This window comes from Schistocerca nitens, chromosome 8 (genome assembly GCF_023898315.1).
Source record: "Schistocerca nitens isolate TAMUIC-IGC-003100 chromosome 8, iqSchNite1.1, whole genome shotgun sequence".
In the NCBI taxonomy this organism is placed as follows: Eukaryota; Metazoa; Arthropoda; class Insecta; order Orthoptera; family Acrididae; genus Schistocerca; species Schistocerca nitens.
The window spans coordinates 156,987,485-157,011,696 of NC_064621.1; the positions used below are offsets into that span (position 1 = coordinate 156,987,485).

The window sequence follows — 24,212 nt, forward strand, 5'->3', positions numbered from 1 at the left end:
GTCTTAATAAATCAACTTTGTGAGTTATATCCTGCTTATCTTTTCCAGACCCATGTTGACTGTTTGCAATTATAATGCTCATTGACTCTTTTGTCTCAACCATACATCATTGAACCAGTACCAGTGCCTAACAGCAAGTGATGACGCTAACAGTACTAACAACACAAATTCTGTAGCACACAGTCCCAACATCATATCCAAGTTGGATACCGTACAGTAAATTGTTTTCCATCTACACTGGCTCAAGTAGAGAAATTTTAATTATAACCACCCATGCGTCTCAAAAAAGGAAAAGTAGTTAACAGAAAATTATGATAGAAAAAAATCTGCACGGCATAGTGTAGCTCGTCCTTTCAGCATCTTTGGACTGCGCGGCAGATGTAAAAGCAACCAGTTCGTGATATAAAACAGACAAACCCCAGTAACCTTGGCACTCACTCACCTCATATGAAACAATAAAATTCAGAGTCATGTTCCTTTGAAGGAAAATTGAATAAATTAAGTCCATTAAAGGTGCAACAAAAGTAGGCATTACCTGTGATTGTGCCAGCAGCATGAGTTTGAGTCCTAACATCAATAATTTTTTTAACATTGCATACCAGCCTCACTATATACTCAATCACAGGTAATGAAGTCTGTTGCTAATGTTAATTAGACTGACAAAATATTGATTCAATAGCTTTTGATACATTAATGAACATCACTTGGCCATCTCATCTGACCCCACTCCCCCTCTTCACCACCAATTCAGTATCTGTTTTGTTGGTATTCAAACAACACCATGGCACCACTAGCTAAGTTCTTCAGCCAGTATAACAATATAACTGATTAGGAGATTATGACTTTGTGTGTGTGTGTGTGTGTGTGTGTGTGTGTGTGTGTGTGTGTGTGTGTGTTTCACATAAGTGGGCATATAACTCAGGGTCCGTTTACATATATTGGAGGGGGGCTAACCTCACACCCATAGACAGTACACACTTCTGTACGTTTCACTGGAATCGGACCTTGAGAAGTATTTTATTGGCTATGGAAGTATTCAAAACTGCTCAAGATAGAGTGTTTCCTGTTGAATGTGAGATGTTATTTTATTTAGAAATTTAGTCCTGGGAGCAGCCAAAGTGTTGTGAGCCAAAAGAACAAGGTGTGATATGACCTCTCATTATCCTGAGAGGATACCAAATTTACTTTCTAAGGTAGCTAACATAAACCATTTCTAACAATACCTAAAGCATAAAACATGAGAACTTCCCATACTGTCACAAACCAGAATGTTTAAACGTTCAACTAACATTGCAGTGGAACACAACATGGATGCCTGTAACACGATCATTCAGTGGAGCTGTAATTGATATTACCGTCACCTGCCAGAACTACAACACCTCTTCTAAAATAGCTTCTGCTCTACAGGAAACATGGTTCACTGATAATCATTCCCCAACACACTGTTGAAATTATGCATTTTTTCAGAACCATGCTGACCCCAAGAGGGTATCTGAAGGAGTCTATACATCAGTTCCCATGGATGTGTTTGGTGACTGGATTCCCATTCGTACCACTTTGGAAGCAATAGTGGGTGTGAGTGCAGATGACCCCAGCAATCACCATTTGCAGGCCACTTACTATCTTGAGTCAACTATCTTTATGCAGTAATCCATCCCCCTTTTCTCCTGCTTGGGGATTTAAGTCAGCACCACCCCTTGTGGGAGATACTACCACTTCATCTTGTAGTGGCCTTCTACTCGACCAGCTTGTTACCAGTTGTGATGTGTGTCTCCTCAGTGATGGTACCCTTACCCACTTCAGTGCTGCCCACAGCACATTTTCAGCTATTGAGCTAATGATCCCCTGAGTCTTGTGGCTCCAGGGCATTGGTCATTACACGATGATCTTTAGAACAATGACCACTTTTTGGTGATCATGTCACTTCCTTGCCACTGGCAGACCACATTAGGTGCTTCAAAGAGCAAACTAGCAGCTGTGTAGATCTGCTGTTACCTTCGCCCCTCTCTGTCAGATTGCATCAACGAGGTTGTCCCATATGTCTCTGACGTGATCACCCACATTGCTGGAACTGCTATTTTCCTTTCTACAGGTCCCCTCTACCACTTGCCAGTGCCACCCACGGTGGACCAAAGACATTGCAATAGTTGTTGAGGATCACCAAAGAGGCCTATAACATATCAAGCCACCACCTTCACAAAGTAACCTTATCACTTCTAAGAGACTTTGTAGTAAGGCTTGCTGTCTAATTAAATTCAGTAAGAAGGACATGTAGAAGAAAAGAAACTATGAAGCATGAGTAACAGCCAGATTGCCCAAAACTGAGAAGGGGGAGTAGAAGATGAATAGTCTAAATTCAAAGAAACCCATGTTAAAGAAGCCACAGACATCTGCGGTAAAACGATTGTGACACAAAAGAGAAGGAAACATCTTGATGGAATGATCAGGTTAAGACAGCAGAAGATAGAAATGTACTTAAAAGAAAATTATACTATGAAAAACAGAAAATAGATGATGCACCGAATGAATTAGCAATTGAACATCTAGCATAGGAACACTAGAGAAAGAAATTAGCTCTAAGACTGATCCACAAAGAAAAGAAAAAGTTTTACTAAAGTATAGAGGAAGATTGTCAGGCAAGTTGGAAATGACTATACAATGTACTAAAGAGTAAACAAAATGAATATGTAAATATCCTTGCACTGGAAACAGATGACTGTAACTTAATATGAACAGAGGAAGGGATCAGGGATGAAATGAAAAAGTACTTCAACATTCTGCTAAATGGAGAAGGGGACCACACAACCATCAGCAACTGTAGAATAATTAATGAAGTCCAAACCAATGGACACTCTTTAACATGGGCTGAGATGGAAACAGCATTAAAGACTATGCGGAATGGGAAGTCGACAGACTTTGATGATCTCAGCTCAGTCATGAAAAAGGCAGCTGGAATATTAGACTTAAATTGGCTGTATAGAGTGTTACCAGTGATTTGGGAAGAAAACAAAATCCCAGAAGATTGGAGCAAAGGAGTCACCATCCCTCTGATTAAAAAGGGCAATTGATGAAAATGTGGAAATTACAGAGGCATCACGCTGCTGTCACACACCCTGAAGCTGTTATAAAAGATCATAGAAATGAGACTTAGAAAGATAGTAGAACCTTTACTTGAGGAAGAAAAACAGGGGTTCAGGAAAGACCAAGGTTCTATGGAGCTTATTTTTGCAGTAAGAAATGCCGATAGAAAAGTACTGGGAATATGGAAGAATTCTTGTGATTGTATTGGTGGAAATTGAAACAGCATATGACAGTGTTCCTCAAAACAAGATACGGGAATGTTTGGAAGACCTAAAGGCGCCAAAGCACCTAATTCGTAAAACCGAGATGCGGTACCAAAAGTATTACAGCTGTGTCCAGATAGGCAACGGACATCAGAATGGCTTGAAACAGAGAGAGGTGTCCAACAAGGAAGCGCTCTATCACCACTCCTGATTGTAATAGTAATGGACAAGATCATAAAATCTATCAAGAAAATAGACAGCAAACCAAATGATCTGGTTTTTTTCCAATGATTTGATAGTATGTGGAGAGACAGAAGCTGAAGCACAAAAGAAACATAATGATGGAAATAACACATTCAAAAATTTTGGACTAAAAATAAGTAAATGAAGACAGTAGAAATGACCAACAACAGGCAGGGATCAATCTCAGATATATTTCTAGAAGGTGTCAAAGTAAAATATGTTTCCCATTTCAGGTACCTAGGAAGCATGATCTCAGAAGACAACACCGTTAAGCAGGAAGTACACAGCAGGACACACAAAGCACAAAATTTTTATAGTCAAATCAGAAATCTTCTCTGGAACGATAAAATACCATGAAAAGCAAAAGTGACCATGTACCACATCTGTTTCATACCAATACTTACATGTGGTTTAGAAACATGTATCCTACTAAACAAAGACCTCAGCAGAATTCAGGCAACAGAAGTGAGATTCATTAGAGCTATGACTCAAACAACTAGAAATGACAAAATCAAGAATGAATAGAAAAGTAGCTGGTATTGAGGTTCCTGTTACCAGTGTCATACAGAAACGTAGATTTCAGTGGTATGGGCACATAATGAGAATGAACAGCGTAAGACCTGCCAAAAAGTATTTCAGCATGAACCTCATAGGAAGAAAACCACAGAGGAGACCAAGAAAATGCTGGATAGAGGATGTAAGATTATATTTGGAAGAGAAAGGACAGCCGCGCGTGGGATTAGCCGAGCGGTCTAAGGCGCTGCAGTCATGAACTATGCGGCTGGTCCCAGTAGAGGTTCCTCGAGTCTTCCCTTGGGCATGGGTGTGTGTGTTTGTCCGTAGGATAATTTAGATTAAGTAGCGTGTAAGCTTAAGAACTGATGACCTTAGAAGTTAAACCCCATAAGATTTCACACACATTTGAACATTTTTTGAGAAAGGACACAAATGGGAAGTTGTCCTGGAACAGAAGGTGTATGAAGGCAGAAGGAGATGGCAAGCACTTATACACCACACCAGGGAAACTGAAGTTGGAAAACAACAATGATGATGATGATGATGATGATGATGATGGAATGCTGGGAGTGCTGTGTCTCCTCCCTGGGAACATATGTTTCTTCATCCCAGGTGCACGCCAAGTTCCATAGTTGTAGTCTTCTGGGCCACCAATGATCAACAACTGTTTACAACTCTTTGTCCATAAGACTGATCTATGTACCAATGCACCATTCCTTGCTGAACACCTTGTGACCCACTTCACGACAGCATCAGCATCCTCTTCTTATCTGGCTGTCTTTCTACAGCAGAAATGACAGGTTGAAGATGATCCCTATGTTTCGTCCTACCCCCTGCCAAGCCAAATGATATAGTGCCCGTTCACTGACTGGGCACTGCTTCAGGTTGTTGTCTTGTCTCATGGTATGACCCCAGGCTCTGATTCAATTCAAAACCTGAATGTTACTTAAGGGCTAATGTTAGTTAAGGGCTACATGTATTCAGGGTCTTCAAACGTATTTGTCTCGAAGGTTCTTATCTTCGCAGTGGCGATATAGTATCATCTCAATCTTAAGCCAGGCAAAACCAAACATCTCTCGACACCTGCAAACCAGTTAGCCTCATCTGCATGTTCTGCAAATAATGGTTGCCCACACATTATGCAGAGTTTTCAAGTCTTCGACACCTGCAAACCAGTTAGCCTCATCTGCATGTTCTGCAAATAATGGTTGCCCACACATTATGCAGAGTTTTCAAGTCTTAGGGCCTTTTGTCCCCCGATCAGTGAGGTTTCCAGGAGGGACAATTCGCAACAGATCTGGTTGGAAACAGCAGTCCGGCAGGCTTTTTCTAAACACCAACACTTCATAACAGTTTTTTTTTTTTTTTTTTTTTTTTTTTTTTTTTTTTTTTTTTTTTTTTTTACCTATATAAGACGTACAACACCACTTGGCATTATCATATTTTACTTACCCTCCATGATGGGTACTTCCAAGTCTCCATCAGTTTTTATCCCACAGGCCAGGGTTTGAGTTGATACTTTACTCAACTGTCCATGGGCCCAAGAGAACGGTGTCCTGCAGCTCTCTGACCTAAGTGTCACACTTTTCCTCATCACAGTCGATGGGCTAGTGAGCTCAGTTGGGCCAGTGGTCACCGTTGCGCTGCTTGTCGACAACTTTTGCATTTTGTACAGCTCCCACTCGGTAGCCTCAGCTGAATGACACTCCAAGGTGCCATTCAACATGCCTCTGCATAGATCTTTTCCCATGGTTTCCAGTTCTCCCCTGCAAAAATGTGGGTCATGCATTTCTTTTATCATAACTTACTGTCCATCCTGATCCAGAACTCCACAGGGCTATCCAGTACTTGGAAGTTGTTCCATGGTCCCAATTTTTGGGCCTCCTTTTTGATAAAAAAAACTTGACTTGGCTGTCCTATATTCATCTGCTAAAGACTAGTTGTATGTGGAAGCGTAATGCTCTCTGATTCCTTGCCCACACCTCTTGCGGTGTGGATCATGCTATGCTTCTCCATATTTACCAGGCCCTGGTCTCATCCAGAATGCATTATGGTCACCAGGTTTAAGGCTCAGTGGCACCTTCGGCTTTGAAATTGTTAGACTCGGCCCATAATCTGGAGTTCGTCTGACCAGTGGCATCTTCCAGACTAGTCCCATAGACAGTTTCCTTTCAGAAGTGGGGATGTTACCTCTTCATTTCCTACGGTACTACCTCTTGGTCTCCTATGTAATCATCATCCAACAATTCCCTGATTGTTCAACATATCCCATTCTTTTCACATACAAGGTGTGTCAGCCTCCTGATACTGGCCTTCAGCTAGGATTGCCAGTTGGAATGCACCATGCAGTTCTCCACTAGGATCTCCACCTATCGTCCCTGGAATGTGCTCCCCATGTTTCAGTGCACACACACCCTCCTGCCCCTTTTGGTTGGTGCCCAAGCCATGAATTAGAACTGATCTATTTCCAGGTTCTAAAGTCTCTGACCTTTCGGCTGGCTACTGCCCCCTCTAATAAAATCTGCACAACCAAGGAGACTACTGCTGCATGGCACTCTTCCCTCTGTTTCTCCTAGAAGGTATCCACTGCCCTATGTCACCTCTCATTACTCCTCCAAATCAACAGTGCAATTCCTACAACTCCATATCCACTATTTTTACTAGCAGTGCTTTCAGTACATTTAATATATGTGTGGGGTTAGCAATCTCTGTGATCTACCAAGTAATTTCCTGTAACTTACTGTCAGTTTGTTCTTTTCAGCATACAAAATCTGCTGGTATTTTGTCAGAATGTTTCTTCCAATTCAGTAATCAAGTGGTTGTTACAGTTCATATATTTCTGTAAATTTTTCCCTGTTTGTTTATTTTCCCTTAATTCAGTTGCTATATTCAAGAAAACTCTCTTTCTGTGATTTTCTTTTGAAATTTACATCAGGTAACACTTTCTGCTCAGCCCTTCATAGTACTTACAAATTTTGTTTAACTCCTCTTTCAAACATGGGTTATTTTTAACTATTTCTTTGTCTATTGTAAGTTTTAAATTGTTTAATTGACCATTAATTATATTAACAACTGATTTTAACCATTTTTCAACTCTCAGCTCTGCAATATGATCTTCCAGTCATTTGTCAAGTTTTGTCATACTACCATTTAATTCTGCAAATCTGTCTATATTATATTGGTTACAAACTTCAAAGGCTGCTGACAAGGTCTCTAAATTTTTTATTCTAAGTATTTATTTCTTTATTTAAATTGTCCACTTTAACATTAAACTCATTATTTTGAGTGAATATTTGCAGCCATAATTTTTTTGTTTAAATCTACTACAGTTTTTTTTTTAATTTTATCAGAGTCATTGTTGGCCTCATCTAATCTTACTTAAGCTATTAAATTTCAACAAAGAAATAGCTAATTTTGTCTTTTCTTGCCGTTCTTTCACTGATAAAGTTTCAGAAACTCAATCGCTGGTGGTTGAGTTTGACCTGGTTCATCTTCAGAATCACTTTGCATCAGCTTGTCGTTAGTGTCATCTGCTACTGTAGTGGAGGTCCTGACTGCATCAGTCCGAGACTGTGTGTCAGCAACGGCATTCACTTCTACGATGACAGTTGGTAGTAGTGGGACCCAGCAACTGCAGCATCGCTGCTGGCATTTCTCAGCAACAGTCTTGGCATTTGTTGATCTTGAAACTTTGATGAAAACAATGTGGGAACAGTTGAAAGGTGTTTCTCAACACTCACTGCTGCTATAAATATTAGTCTTCCCCAAAATACATCAGCTCCAACTGTTCTTCTTTTATATGTTGTGGTTGGAGGCTGTTATTTGTCAAACCTTACTTTATTGATTGGCGACTCCATGTTGTCTTGTGCACAACGACCAGATAACAGGTATACTTGAAAAAAAGAGACAGCATTGGTCGTATATTTTTTACTATTGCAAAATCGATTTTCTGTCACTGAGTGACCATCTTCAGTGCTAGAAGTTAAAAATTTTTTTCACATTACGATCAGAGAGTACAACATAGAAAATCACAATTACATCTGCATATGAACATAACACTTGTTAGAAACAAACCTATATTGTATAACTTAAATTGGGATGCACTGTTGTCACTAAGCTTACGGCGATCACATAGACTGAGGTCGCTGTTTACCTGCACTTGTTCAGCAGACCTCGGTGTGACAGGGCTTGACACGCCCTCTATGTGACATGTCACGTGAAGACATAGTATTATTGGTTTTGCGAATTATTAACACTAAATAACTCTTGTACTTTTGTGAATGGTGTAGTAATTCAAATTTAAAATGTATGTACAACACATAGCAGACGCAGGAGAATATCTAAAATACATTGGCATATTGTTTTTTATAAACTATAAAACATAAAATAGATCGATGATAAGTTGTTAGAGTGCAGAACATGTAAAAAGCAAAAGATAATGCCAAAGAATAATAAATGAACAACATAAAAAGAGGCGCAACACAGGTCTTTCTTAAAAAACGTAACACCCACCATCTGGCGTGGGAAGTCAAAAGTACAACGTTCGTAATTTATGTAACAAACGTTAATACCAAGGAGTCAATATATAAAAAATAATAACGTTAATACGTTAATGAAAGGAGAAAATTTAAAAATGCAGTAAATGAAGCAGGCAAAAAGGAATACAAACATCCCAAAAATGAGATCGACAGGAAGTGCAAAATGGCTAAGCAGGGATGGCTAGAGGACAAATGTAAAGATGTAGAGGCTTATCTCACTAGGGGTAAGATAGATACTGCCTACAGGAAAATTAAAGAGAACCACTTGTATGAATATCAAGAGCTCAGATGAAACCCAGTTCTAAGAAAAGAAGGGAAACCAGAAAGGTGGAAGGAGTATATAGAGGGTCTATACAAAGGCGATGTACTTGAGGACAATATTATGGAAATGGAAGATGATGTAGATGAAGATGAAATGGGAGATATGATACTGCGTGAAGAGATTGACAGAGCACTGAAAGACCTGAGTCGAAACAAGTTACCGGGAGTAGACAACATTCCATTAGAACTACTGATGGCCTTGGGAAAGCCAGTCCTGACAAAACTCTACCATCTGGTGAGCAAGATATATGAGACAGGCGAAATACTTCAAGAAGAATATAATAATTCCAATTCCAAGGAAAGCAGGTGTTGACAGATGTGAAAATTACTGAACTATCAGTTTAATAAGTCACAGCTGCAAAATACTAACACGAATTCTTTACAGACGAATGGAAAAACTGGTAGAAGCTGCCCTCGGGGAAGATCAGTTTGGATTCCGTAGAAATATTGGAACACATGAGGCAATACTGACCGTACGACTTATCTTAGAAGAAAGATTAAGGAAAGGCAAACCTACGTTTCTAGCGTTTGTAGACTTAGAGAAAGCTTTTGACAATGTTGACTGTAGTACTGTCATTCAAATTCTAAAGGTGGCAAGGGTAAAATACAGGGAGTGAAAGGCTATTTACAATATGTACAGAAACCAGATGGCAGTTATTAGAGTCGAGGGGCATGAAAGGGAAGCAGTGGTTGGGAAGGGAGTGAGACAGGGCTGTAGCCTCTCCCCGATGTTATTCAATCTGTATATTGAGCAAGCAGTAAAGGAAACAAAAGAAAAATTCAGACTAGGTATTAAAATCCATAGAGAAGAAATAAAAACATTGAGGTTCGCCGATGACATTGTAATTCTATCAGAGACAGCAAAGGACTTGGAAGAGCAGTTTAACGGAATGGACAGTGTCTTGAAAGGAGGATATAAGATGAACATCAACAAAAGCAAAACCAGGATAATGGAATGTAGTCGAATTAAGTCAGGTGATGCTGAGGGAATTAGATTAGGAAATGATACACTTAAAGTAGTAAAGGAGTTTTGCTATTTGGGGAGCAAAATAACTAATGATGGTCGAAGTAGAGAGGATATAAAATGTAGACTGGCAATGCCAAGGAAAGCGTTTCTGAAGAAGAAAAATTTTTTAACATCGAGTATAGATTTAAATGTCAGGAAGTCGTTTCTGAAAGTATTCGTATGGAGTGTAGCCATGTATGGAAGTGAAACGTGGAAGATAAATAGTTTAGACAAGAAGAGAATAGAAGCTTTCGAAATGTGGTGCTACAGAAGAATGCTGAAGATTAGATGGGTAGATCACATAACTAATGAGGAGGTATTGAATAGAATTGGGGGGAAGAGGAGTTTCTTGCACAACTTGACAAAAAGAAGGGACCGGTTAGTAGGACATGTTCTGAGGCATCAAGGGATCACAAATTTAGCATTGGAGGGCAGCGTGGAGGGTAAAAATCGTAGAGGGCGACCGAGAGATGAATACACTAAGCAGATTCAGAAGGATGTAGGTTGCAGTAAGTACTGGGAGATGAAGAAGCTTGCACAGGATAGGGTAGCATGGAGAGCTGCATCAAACCAGTCTCAGGACTGAAGACCACAACAGCAACAACAAAAAACAACAACTTTTACTGATTCGTCATTTCTTTTTAGTTAAGTCCTCTTCATTTAGTCGTTTCTTGCTTGCCAGATATAATGGGCTTATATCTTGGGCTTACACTCATTAGCAGATTTGATCAGTTTCTAGAAAAGGCAGCTAATTTATAAACCAGTATATATTTGCGATCTCTCTTTTTATTGGTATTATGTAAAGAATAGTCCATTTTTTATTAATATTGATACATATATTCTCTTCATTGTACAAGGGTGAATCAAATATAAACCACAATTTTTGTTTTACATGCCTGTTTGTAAACTGAGAGAGGCAGGATCTCTCCACATTTTTGCTTTTGTTTCCAGTAATTGTTCTCCAAAGCTAGGATGTTGTCGTAGTATTGCTGCAGTCAGAATCATGATGTAATATGAAGAGGTTCTGTCATCTGTTGCACAGTGCATATAATAAAGTTTCTCACTACAGAGCATGTAAAGCCATCCGAAATTTGAAAGTCTTGTGGCACAATTCAGGGACGACATCCCGCAAAAGACTCAAGTGCACGCATGGCACACACAGTTTTTATGAGGTTGAGAAACAGTTGAGAATGCAGCTCACTGACATTGTCAGAGGACCAGCGTGACTGAGGAGAATATTCGCATTGTTAGACACCTTATTGAAGACTGTCACCAAATAACAATTGCTGAAATTGCTCCTGGGGTTGTTCTAAGCTACGGTAGTGCTCAGGCCACCATTACTGACAACCTTGGATTTCAGAAAGAGTTCATAGTGTGGGTGCCTCATCTTCTCATCACAGAGCACAAATGTCATTGTCTTGAGATGTGCAAACAGCTACCAACGCTATATCAAACCAAAGAGGAACATTTTTTTACTCCAGATCTTGACTTGTGATGAAACATGGGTGCACCATTACGCCATGTAATTGAAAAAAAAAAAGCAGCATGGAATGATACAAAAAGGATGAATCTGCTACCATCAAAGCCAAAAACTATCTCTCGGTGCCGAAAGTTCTTGCAGTTGTCTGTCCAAACAAAACATGCATAATGTCAGAATGGTCTCACATTTCCAATCTGGAGTGTCATCATGCTTCATGACAGTGTTAAAGCACACACAGATGCCCATATTCTACAAAAAAAATCAGGAATTGTTCTGGACCAATATAGAACATCCTTCCTACTGTCCAGACTTACCACTATGTGATTTTTCTTTGTTTGAATCACTAAAGGAAGCAGTTAGAGGACACAGATACGATGAGGATGGTGCTATCGAAGTGTTCGTGCCCAGCTGGCTGTTGTCACAGCCACATTCATTTTACGAAAACAGGATCAGGAAACTGCCTATCCACTTGGAAGAATGTGTTTCCCACTCAGGAGACTATATAGAAAAATAATTATGAGTGTATGAATTTTTCTGAAACTGAAGTAAACTTATTAAAAAATAATAATCCTGTTTATATTTGATTCACTCTCATAGTCACAGACTGCTCATCAGGGCTAATTACGCTTTTTAACCAATGCCTCCCAAGAAAACCAAAACCACAATTAACTGATTATTATTGATTTAAAAAAAACCTATACAGCATACTGGAGCTTGTCGTTTCAACATCTTTGGCCTGCACAGCAGACACAATAGCAGTCAGTTTATGGTACACTGTGAATGAGCCCCAATCACCCACAGTGCTCACTCGCCTCATATGAAGTAAAAAAACCAACGGCATCAAATTCGTTTGAAGGAAAATTGAAAATATTAAATAACAGTCTGTTTGTGCAGCAAAATTAGACAGTATCCATGATTGTACCAGAGACAAAAGTATGAATTAAGTGTCAAAAATTTTGTTTATTAGTGTGTCCAGCTGAGAAAGAGCTTTCACTTCACACAATGATAAGCACAGGAAATGTTTCAAACCAGGCTCTGCCACACATGTAGGCTGATCTCAGAATATCCTTCCCATGATTTAACATCAAACTTGCCGCCCCCCCCCCCCCCCATCCACTTTCAGGAATATAATGTAGAAACATGTAAAACATTACAGTCCATATGACCTATCTTAAGAAATAGGCCCAAGAAAGGCAAACCCACATTCAAAGCACTTGTAGATTTACAAAAAGCTTTTAACAGATTTCACTGGTCATCTGGGATAAAATGCAGTTATAAGAGTCGAAGAGAGTGAAAGGGAGGCAGTAACTGGCAAGGGATTGAAGCTTGAATTCAACCTTTTTCCTATGTTGTTTGATCTTTGTGTAAAGCAAGCAAGAATTGAAGTGCAGTGTGAAGAAATAAAAACTTCAACCTTTGCTAATGTTATTATAATTCAGTCAGAGACAGCAAAGAACTTGGAAAAACTGTTGAAGAGAGTGGATATCTTGAAAAAGAGTTGTAAGATGAAAACAACAAAAGTTAAACAAGGGTGATGGAAAGTAGTTAAATTAACCCTTTCAAACCTGATTTTTTGCTAGAGGAAAAAAATTTTTTCTTTATGTGGTAATGCTCTTAGGTAACTTTTTAATGATTTTAGATGCAAGATTTATACAAAAATATGTAACTGTTTTCAAAGCATACGTTGCACACTTGGCTTCATTTTATATACTAAAATAATTGATTATGAAAAAAATCTCTATTGTAATGAATAGTAACATGATCATTCAAGAATTATCACGCAAAATAACAATAACAATATTCAATTATATGGTAGAATATAGTGAACCAACCACATCCGTGTATTCTGGTGGTCATGAGCTGCTATGCACTGCTGCATTGACTTGCTAATATTTTCATGGTGGTGCTCAGCAGTTGGCAGAACTTGCACATGATGAAAAGGTTAAACAGTCACAAATGTGTACCTTAGGTTCCCATTTGGGAAAAATACTTCTGTTGCAGTGAAGACAAAGTGAAAGTTAATGTACACAGCTGTAATCAGAGGGTCTGAAAGTGTTAAATAAGGCATTTACTGCGGGAATTAGTTTAGGAAATGACACCAAAGGTAGCAGAGCAGACAAGTTTTTATTATTATTATTATTATTATTATTATTGTTGTTGTTGTTGTTGTTGTTGTTGTTGTTGTTGTTTGAACTGCAAAATAACTGACGGTGACTGAAGTTGTGAAACTATATAAAATACAGGTTGGCCATAGCAAGAAAAGATTTCCTGAAAAAGGAACATCAAAATAAACTTAAGCTTTTTGAAGTGTTCTCTAAAAGTATGTTTTTGGAGTTTAGTGTTATATGGAAGTCAAATGTTGACCATAAATAGCACAGACAAGAAAAGAATAGAAGGTTTTGGAATGTGGTGTTACAGAGTAATGCTGAAAATTAGTTGGATAGGTTGATTAACTAGTGAAGAAGTACTGCACTGAATCAGGCAAACAAAGAGCTTTATGGTACATGACTAAAAGAATGGATCTGCTGATAGGCACAATCCAAGACACCACAAACAGATGATTTGGTATTGGTGTTGGGGGTGAGTGGGGAATGGGGTGGGGAATTGTAGGAGGAGATCCAGGATTGCTATAGTAAGCAGGTTGAAATGGATACAGCTTGTGGTAGTTATACAAAGATGAAAAAACTTCCACAGGTATGAACCAGTCTTTTTAGAATGAATACCACAGCACACAAATTCTTCCAAATTATTTCTGTGATGTTTTAATGGGTGTTAATTGGTGCATTTCAGGAAGAAATATATCTTAAATTTGTTGTTTTGATACAAAATTGAGTAGACTGCTACTCAGTTTCCATTTGTTTCTACCTACAATTACAACAAAAATCTGAATCTCTGTATGCATAACATCATGCCAATCATGATATTTTTATCTTTGGCACACACATTTGGTATGTATTAGATTAGTCTGATGGGTATTTTAACATTGTCAGGAAACTGCATTGTGGAAATAATACTTGACATTTTTGATGATCGATTAGTCATTTACAAAACTCGTTTGTGGTAACCACACAAGAAAAGTACCCGTAATAGTTAAATTGTTCAGTGAGAGCATCAAACTCCACAACATAACACAGACATTTACAAGTTTGAAATAGCGCAGCCAAGATCATAGCAGAGATCAGTTCACAAGATCCCAGTACTAGTGAGGATCATAACAGTGCAAGTGAGAGAGATTAAGTGGCCTCTGGTCTGGGTTATATGCCAGTGAGCTGTGATGGTACTGGTAGACACCGGCATGTGCAGATCTCGGTGCAACTCAACTCCTGGGTCAGTGTGCCACTGGCTGGCAGCCAGTACCATACTGAGCCTAGGGAAAATACAGGTGAGTTCATAGCAGTGGCTCACAAGGGTGCTTTGTATTAATGTAGATACTGTCCATTGCAAATTTCAGGGCTCCTGGACCAATGCTGATGACTCAGTTGGTCCTTTCTCTGTATGAGAGAAAAGACTGGCTGATTTAGTTGTAATGGCTGAGGTGTTGGCCAGCAAAGGGTGGTAACATCGTGTATTTCACTTCCTCTATTGTACCAATTTAATTTTTTTTCTGCTCTATATTCCCCTTCCCCTCACCAAGCTCATTTGTTGTCCTTTTATCTTGGATAAAACCAGAATAATTTGTGTATTACAGAGCTGAGAGAGACTTATTTAGTAACTTATACTGAAAGAATTTAAGAAAATTGTTACTATTTTTTATTTTCATATATTTATATGTCAAGTGGTTCACAGTTATACAGTATTTATAGTACAGAACGCAAAAACATGATAAAAACTAGATATCAAAACACATGCAGGTGACATTTTGCACAATTTGTTTCAGGTTCAGAATGGGTTCTGGAAGATACAATTCACTTAAAAAATATTCATTTACCCCGTATTCAAGTAGACCCTCACCTGGACCTCAGCTACTTGTATGATAGCCGTTTTTTACAAAAGAAGCAACGTTTGAACCACATATTGCAAACACTGTCATCAGAAGACATTCGATCTCCACTCAAGAATGGTGATCAGACTGGGCATGATCACCACAGCCTTCAAAAGACAAGTGGAGGTTAGTGAAAAAATATTTTTACTATAATTTGGTGAATGAAAAGTGCTGTATTAAATTTCAGTACAGAATTCAATGATTTTTTTATAATTTTCTTAACCAGGACTGTGTCTTACATTTTTCAAAAAAGTCTATTATTACACCAAACAAATTCTAGTTATGCAAACTCTGAAAAAGAAAACAAACTATCTCACAGTGGAGATAGTAGTCACAGTCATTGTAGGAAATATCTGGGTCGTAGGGCCTGGTTCAGCCACATTCCATTTCTTTTCTTCTTTTCTTTTCAATCACAAACACATTGATACTGAAACTGCCTGGCAGATAAAGCTGTGTGCTGGAGCAGGACTCAAAAGTAGGACCTTCGCCTTTCATTGGCAGGTACTGTATCTACTGAGCTACCCAAGCACGACTCACAACCCATCCTCTCAACTTTACTTCTGCCAGTACCTCGTCTCCTACCTTTCAAACTTCACATAAATTGTCCTGCAGGAAGTAAAGTTGTGAGGGCTGTTTGCGAGTCGTACTTGGATAGTGGAACACTTTCCCGTGAAAGCCAAAAGTCCTGTGTTCGAGTCCCAGACTGGCTCACGGTTCTAATCTGCCAGGAAGTTTCATATCAGCACACACTCCACTGAAGAGTGAAGATTCATTATGGAAACAGTGTTGCTGTCACTCCAGTTGGGACTACAGTTTGCCTTGTCAGGTAATACAAGCAAAGTTCATTACCTTCTGCGAAGACACTAAAAGAAAGCAGAAGTAAGAAACTCTCGTTTAACTACAGTTGTTTAATAATTTAGGAGTAAAGGAGACCACTCACTGAAGAAGCATTGACTAGTCAACAGACACACGAAAAAGAATGAAAACTTTGCTAGTTTCCAGATAAATCTGAAATGAACTAGTGAAAAGAAAAGAAAGAAAAAGAGAAAAAACACCTCTGCAGCTACATTGTGCAGGCTCACCATAAAATGCCAAGGAGTCCAATTCAATACCAACATCCGTCATGTCCATAGCCTTTTTGCTATCAAACACTGTCCCTCCCAACTTCCTTCTGCCTCCAAACCCACTACCTCATTCCTTAAACACCTTCCTAGTTATATCTTCATTCACAACTACTTCTCTTTTTAGGTGAATATATACAGACAAATCCATGCCAGAGCCATGACCACCCTCATGACATTCTCCTATAGTGACCTGTTTATTGGACACCTAGAGGAAATCTTCCTTGCCTCTCAAAATCCCAAATTCTTTGACTAGGTCAGGTTCATTGACAATATCTTCATGATCTGAACCCTTGCCAAGACACCCTATCCTCAGTCCTCTACAACCTTTTATGAGACTGACAAAATTGCAGAAAGAAGTGGTCATAGAGTTTTGCACCTCCTACCATATTATTGCCATTTTAATGCAACGGGACTTGTGTGGGTTCAGGTGAAATCATATGCTGCAGAGTGAAATAGAAGTTTTAAATTAAAAGAAATAAAATTTTTAGTATGTGTGGCATGGAGCATATTACTCCCACGGAATGGAACAATATTGTCAAACATACATGGCACATCTTGGAATCATCATGGCACTGAAAAGGTGTGTTGGAAAAAGAGTGGAAGAGTTAATAATAAGATTAGGGTATGATAGCAGCAGCAGGAACAGCAACAACAACAATTAAAAAGAAAAAGTTTGGAAATGTATGTCGAGATAAATGAAAGATTTTGATGTTTCTGTATTTTAACACATAGATGCATCTCTTACCTGCAACTCATGAAAGATGGTAGACTCCACAGTCTTCAAAGAGAATGTTGTCATTATTCACATCTCCTATGTCGTTGTCACTAGCTTCACTGCCCAAGGTTATTACCATTTTTTCAGTAGTATGGCATTGCAAGGGCTGTAGAATTTTCTGGTGTGATACTCACAGTAGGGTGAACAACATGTGCAACTGCAAACAGTATAGTAGGGTGAACAACATATGCAACTGCAAACAGTATAGTAGGGTGAACTACACATGCAACTGCAAACAGTATAGTAGGGTGAACAACATATGTAACTGCAAACAGTCACATAATAGCATTGGTAGCATAGCCACCATCTGTCGCAGATGTTCTTTCAGCGATCCAATTATATCTTATCGTCATCCCCAGAAATGAGGGACATCCTACCAACGATCCTTCCTACTCCTCCTAAAGTGGTATTCTGCCACACACCCAAACTGTGTGTCATTGTGGTCCATCCCTATTCCAGTCCCACTATCAAATCCTTGCCACAAGGGTCACATCTCTGTGAAAATCAAGATGCCAAACCTGCCAGTTCTCCCACCCACCACATCCTACTCCATTCCTGTCACAAGCTTATCCTAACCCATCAGAAGCAGGGCCATTTGTGAAAGCAGCATGCGAACCAGCTGCTGCAATTTCTGCACATCATTCTATGTGGAAATGGCCACCAACCAATTGTTCCCCAAAATGAATGGCCACCGCCAAACTGTGGCTAAGAATAGAGTTTGACCACCCAGTGGCAGAACACACTGCTGAGAGCAACATGCTAGATTTCAGTGGCTGCTTCACAACCCATACCATCTGGCTCCTTCATTCCAGCACCAGCTGTGCAGAATTACACATACGAGAGTTCTCCTCACTGTACATCCTCTGCTAACCCACTGCACCCAAACCCTCTACACAACAGTCTTCCTCACATCTGTTCTGTCACCCCCTACCCAATCTATACCTTCGCATTGTCATTGTGCGCTCCACAACTTGCATGTTCTGGAGCCCCGGTTACATTCCTATCCCATGCGCCTGCTCCCTTTACCACTTACCAACCCCACTCCAGCTTACTGCCCCTTTCTCCCTCTTTTCACCCAGTCCACCCACACCAATACCAGCACTGTGTGTTCAGCTCCTCTGGGGTGTATGTGTGTGTGTGGGGGGGGGGGGGGGGGGTGTTTGAAGTTGTGATTTGAAAAACCAGATCCACCTAGTTGTCTAATTATTTGATTAAACAATGATTTTAAGAAGCAAATAAGTTTATAGGAACTTCAATGCTGAATACCCAAATATAAGTGCACAATGGTGTATCCCAGTAGGCCAGTACTTTATAACACCACCACCACCTTAAACTAATATCCATGAAACACCTAACCTGTAGAGCCAAAGAATGTGGCACACTTCCCTAGAGTACGAAGGGGTGGAGAGCTCTTCTGAACAGCACATTGCAAGCCATCCCAAATATGCTCAATAATGCTCATGTCTGGGAGTTTGGAAGCCAGCAGAAGTGTTTAAACTCAGAAGAGTATTCCAAGAGCCACTCTGTAGCAATTCTGGATGTGTGGATGTTGCATTCTCCTGCTGGAATTGCCCAAGTCCATCGGAATGCACAGTAGATGTGAATGGATGCAGGTGATCAGACAGGTTGCTTATGTGAATGTCACCTGTCAGAGTTGTATCTAGACATATCAGAGGTCCCATATCACTCCAGCTGCACATGCCCCACACCATTACAGAGCCTCCACCACCTTGAACAGTCCCCTGCTGACATGCAGAGTCCATGGATTCATCAGGTTGTCTCCATGCCCATACACATCCATCCTCTCAATACAATTTAAAATGAGACTCGTCCTACCAGGCAACATGTTCCCAGTCATCAACAGTCCAATGTTGGCGTTGACAGGCCTATGCGAGGCATAAAGCTTTGTGTTGTGTAGTCATCAAGGGTACACAAGTGTGCCTTCAGCTCCGAAAGCCCATGTCAGTGGTGTTTGATTGAATGGTTCACAAGCTGACACTTATTGATGGCCCAACATTGAAATCTACAGCAATTTGCGGAAGGGTTGCACTTCTGTCGTCGTTGGTCCTGTCCTTGCAGGATCTTCTTCAGGCCGCAGCGATGTTGGAGATTTGATCCCCACTTCATCGCTACCTCGGAGATGCTGTGTCGCATCACTCATGTGCCGACTATAACACCAAGTTCAAACTCACTTAAACCTTGATAATCTGCCATTGTAGCAACAGTAACTGATCTAACAACTGCGCCAGACACTTGTTATCTTATTTAGGCATTTGCAACTGCAGCGCCTTATTCTGCCTGTTTACGTATCTCTGTATTTGAATACACATGCCTATTCCAGTTTCTTTGATGCTTCAGTGTATAAATGCTACAGCTTTTATCATATTCCATCATTTCTTCTTTTCAGCTCATTGACAGCATGTATGTGGCTTATTGAAACATGCTTAAAACCCTTTGCAGTAATTCCAAAAATACAAGATTCTGACTTAACAAACATAGACAGTGTGTTAAACTTTCTGAGAAATTGTTTTATTAACTCTAATGGATTTCCCTAACATTGCAGGTTTGTTAGCAGTTCCCAGTTTCAGTACATTGCAGTCACTGCGTAAGTCAATCATAGAATGTGGAAATACCTGCCCACTTACTCAGAAACACTTAGTGCAACTAGATTGGGTATCAAAAGAAGATGGTTCCCATATACTTACTGTTGGCGTAGGAAGCAAGGTAGGAAATTTTACTTATGGTGGTTACTGTGTTAAGAGGTTAATGGTTAGATAGGAACAAGCAAATACAAATTACATTGTTACAGATCTTGCTGTTTACTCCTGTTTCAAGTGACCTTGCCCAAGCGAACATGAAGGCTATGAAAGAGTCTCAGTCAACAAACAGGCCTATCTTGAGGAAGGCTTCTTCATTGGCTGTTCCTCAGTTTGTGGATGAGATCAGGTGACTTCAGTTAATGTACTTCTAAAAGTGCTACTGAATAGATAATTAGAAGTTAGCAGATCCTTCTATTGTGTGATCAGTAAAACAATTTTGTGGATTAACATTGCTCTTTTACTGACTTTGCTTGTGAGCTTATGTGTGTATGTTTTACACACACTTGTAATGTGTGTTATTTTATAGGTAAAAATCTGTATTTGTGCTTCATAATGGAATTGTGCTTCTTATCAAAACCCTCATAGCAAAGAAAAGCCAGAACCCAGCTATAATACAATCACTGGTGCTTCCATACCACAACTCTTTAATCTTTTATGCTTTTTCATGCTAATGATCTCATTCCCTGTCCTTAACTTCTGTCATTTGTTTTGTTGCTAAGTGTTACTACTTAGAGAAGTAAGGTACATAATCTAAATATTTATTGTTTTAACACTTCTTAACTAATCTTTCAGTATAACTTTACTGTATTTACTGTGTTAGACGATGTCATAGTGGGAGAGTTTTAACTACATTCATATTGAAAATGTTAATTTATTTTGGTAATGTGCTCAGAGTGAGAACTAATAAATTAAAAACTTAAGTTGAAAGTATGAATTCTACATATATGTATTTATATCATTACAGATCATATGAATTTGAAAAGAATTAGACAGAATGAAACAAATACGATAATTATTAGAAGTTGTATTGATATATCAGATGCAATTTTTTTAAAGTGGATTAAGATCATTGCGTATACCATGTTCGTGTACATGATGGTATGAACTTTCCCCACTTCAAATCAAAATTGCACCATCCATGATATTTTCAGAATGCCAGCTTCTGTGTTCCTGTTATTTTATGTAGAATGGTAAAATTAAAGTCTGAAAATTTGTGTAAGTCACTGAACAGCATACCACAAAATTTGTATCTTGAAATGTTATTGTCATATAAATTTTCTGGTTAGTTTTGTTTTGAAACTCTCAGCCATCATGACTATTTCCAGATCATGGCAATGTCCACTTCTTTTAAATTGAACATTGTGAAACTGGTGGAATAGTAACACTCTGAATTCTCGTCAAAAGAAACAAAGTTAAAAATTCCCATACATACCTGCAGATCTTTTTTCTCTGGTTTAGCTAGGCAAGTGTCAGAATGGTTTATTAAAAAGATCCATGGCTGATTTCCTTTCGTAACTTTGCCTGAGCTTATGCTCTGTCTCAAATGACTGCATTGTTATCAGTGAGGCATTAAATTTCAATCTTCCTTCCTTCCTTCCTTGCTTAATTTTTTAGGCTTCCTTATATGATTCTAAATTAATGGAAACAGCACATATATTTGTCCAAATTAGATCTGGCATAGTTATTTCTTTTCAGCTTTGTTTTAGGTGTGCAGGTGCAAGCTGCTATTGTGACATGTGAGCTGTCTTTTGTGGTTACATTTGCTCGAAAGTAACAATGTGTTTCATTTACAGATGTTCTTCTCGGCATTCATGCTGGAATAGTCCACTGTGATTGGGCTTTATTTATGTTTATTCATTTGACAGTATCACATAATTATTGCTCTGTGTTTCGTATTTTGATCATCTTCAGGTGGCATTTTGTTAACAGTTTACTGCATGATTCAATGCAAGTGACATCAAAATGATTTCAATTAGTTTATTAATATGGAACTTATTATTTCTTGAAAGTATGTATATTTCGGTGTTCTGTTGATTTTGTGTAGAAATTTAGAGGTGGTGTAGCAAGAGGAACCAGCTAACAGAATTCAGACATAAGGTGGACACTAATTAAATTTAGAGGCCCAAAGTTTAATTGTCTTTCAAATCAGCTAAACGCTTGTGAGAAACATGTACTACACTATACTATATCTACTATTGAAATTAAAATAAGGTACGAGAAACATCTCGTCACCTTTACTGTACCCTTTGAATAGTAATGCAGCCAATGCATTGAGTTGTGATTGGAGAATTAAGTGGCTAAAGCAGGAAAACAATAATTATATCATCTTTTACTATTTTTGTTGCTGTATTATAATAGTCTTTATTTTTAACTTATTTTAATATAAGTCAAATACGCGCAGTAGCCCAGATTTCAGATACATTTTTTTAGTTTCACTGTAACATGTTTATAGGTGGATGAAATTGCGTAAGGTGGACTTGGTAACAGCTGATAGTTTACCACCTTTGCCTATGCAGATATCATGGGTTCGAGACGGTATACTTGTTGTTGGAATGGATAGTGAGATGCATGTTTACTCACAGTGGAAACCAAAATGTAAGTTCCTTGTGTGCTGTATATATTCAGTGCAGTAATTATTAATAAAGACTGTAATAATTTTTGCTCTACAGTATTCACAGAAATATATTTCAATTTTCGTAGCTTCAGTTGCTCGTGATCGTGGTGTGGGATTAGCCCATCAAGAATCAGATGAATATCAAGATTCTAGAAACTTGAGAGATGAAGACTTAAGAAATTTGGCTCAGGTATTGAAAGAAAGTAGCAAGATGCTGTAAAATTTGAATTTGTATCAAAGTTGTGTAATAAATTTTCTGTTGGCTTACAGGAAACTTCGCAACGTCGATTAGCCAATGTCAGCTCCATGCCTCATCTTTCCCGTGTCAGCTCCATCAATTTAACAATGCTGGATAGCAAAAAGATTAGAGGTATGGTGCTACTCTGATGAACCTAATATTTTATACTGTAACTGATATGCAGTGATAGGAACAAAAGTGCGTGGGGGAGGGGGGGGGGGGGGGTATTTTATACTGGAACAAAACAGATATGGATCCAGGTGCTTTGAAACATTTGTAGTGTGTTTGAGATGGTACTAAATAAAACCACAATTCATGGATGATAAATCATCCATCATACTAGTAGAGCATTTTTAATTGCATATTTGTGCTATCATTTCCCTTTCCACTAGTAGAGAATTTGTAATTGCTTATTTGTGCTATCATTTCCCTGATATGGTTCAACACGTAGAACTAATCAAATGCTATCAGTGTAAAGAATTCTCATTTGTCATTAGGATGGGTTTTCATACTTTGCACTCCACTGCTGTGCCCACATTACAAATGTTTTGAGCATCCAGAAAATTATCCTGTAAACTGTCTAATTGGTTTCCTTTTTCCTATGTACCACTTAAAGAATTAACCTTGAACATAAAGGACCCAATATATATGTTAGTGGCAGCATGTAAAAAAAGACTATTGAAATAATTACATTTGTTGTTACCTGGCTGCAGGTGCTATTGTGCAGACTGAGCAGTTGGGAGGTTCTGATTATATGCCTGACTATGGACTTTTTGAAGCCAGCCGTATAGCTTGCCCTGTCTTGCCACAGTATCATCCAAAACAACTAATGGAGCTGCTGAACTCTGGGAAAATACGTTGGGTGAAAGCTATATTAGCACATTTAGTAAGGTATGCATGGTTCACAAAAGTAAAAGTATCTCTCTTTTTTTTAAAAAAAAACATAGATTTTTAAAAGAATAAGTTTTCATTTAAATTTGCATTAATCATTACTACTTCTTGCTGTACTATTCATCTTTCTAAAATTTATTCTTTACAATAAGCTGCTGGAAAGAAAGAGATGTATTGTCTCTGGTATCTTACTCCTTCATTGTCTTGTTGTTATATCATTTGAGATAAAGCATTTCTTTCTTAATTTTAGCATATTAACCAGTCTTTCTTCTGCAAAAATTTATATTTTTGGTTTATTACTGCATTTGTAAAGAACTTATGACGACGTCCACAAGACTTGGATTCCGATATTGTAAGTGTGTCACACATTGTCATTTTTCCCGTAGAATAACAAACTTACATGAATACATTCAATTTACATTCCACATAACCGTAATTTAACTGTGCTAAACATGACTTTCCCTCCATTTTCCATAAATTCAGTAATGGAAGTTGAGTTTACTTATATTGCCTTTTAAGTGTCAGCACTGTTAAACTTTCATGTGATACTTGAAATGATGAAAACTCTTTTTACTTTTTTTTATTATGACAGAAAACAGA

General features: G+C 38.6%; 1 protein-coding gene across 1 annotated transcript in view; it reads left to right on the top strand.

The window, feature by feature from the left end:
- LOC126198479 (dmX-like protein 2) overlaps nucleotides 1–24,212 on the top strand; it is a 304,650-nt gene that overhangs the window by 124,701 nt on the left and 155,737 nt on the right. The window contains exons 22-28 of the mRNA XM_049934840.1: nucleotides 15,266–15,496; nucleotides 19,833–19,993; nucleotides 20,079–20,215; nucleotides 22,322–22,464; nucleotides 22,570–22,673; nucleotides 22,754–22,853; nucleotides 23,435–23,612. Of these exons, the coding sequence (XP_049790797.1) occupies nucleotides 15,266–15,496; nucleotides 19,833–19,993; nucleotides 20,079–20,215; nucleotides 22,322–22,464; nucleotides 22,570–22,673; nucleotides 22,754–22,853; nucleotides 23,435–23,612 (1,054 nt within the window). The remainder of the gene's footprint in view (nucleotides 1–15,265; nucleotides 15,497–19,832; nucleotides 19,994–20,078; nucleotides 20,216–22,321; nucleotides 22,465–22,569; nucleotides 22,674–22,753; nucleotides 22,854–23,434; nucleotides 23,613–24,212) is intronic.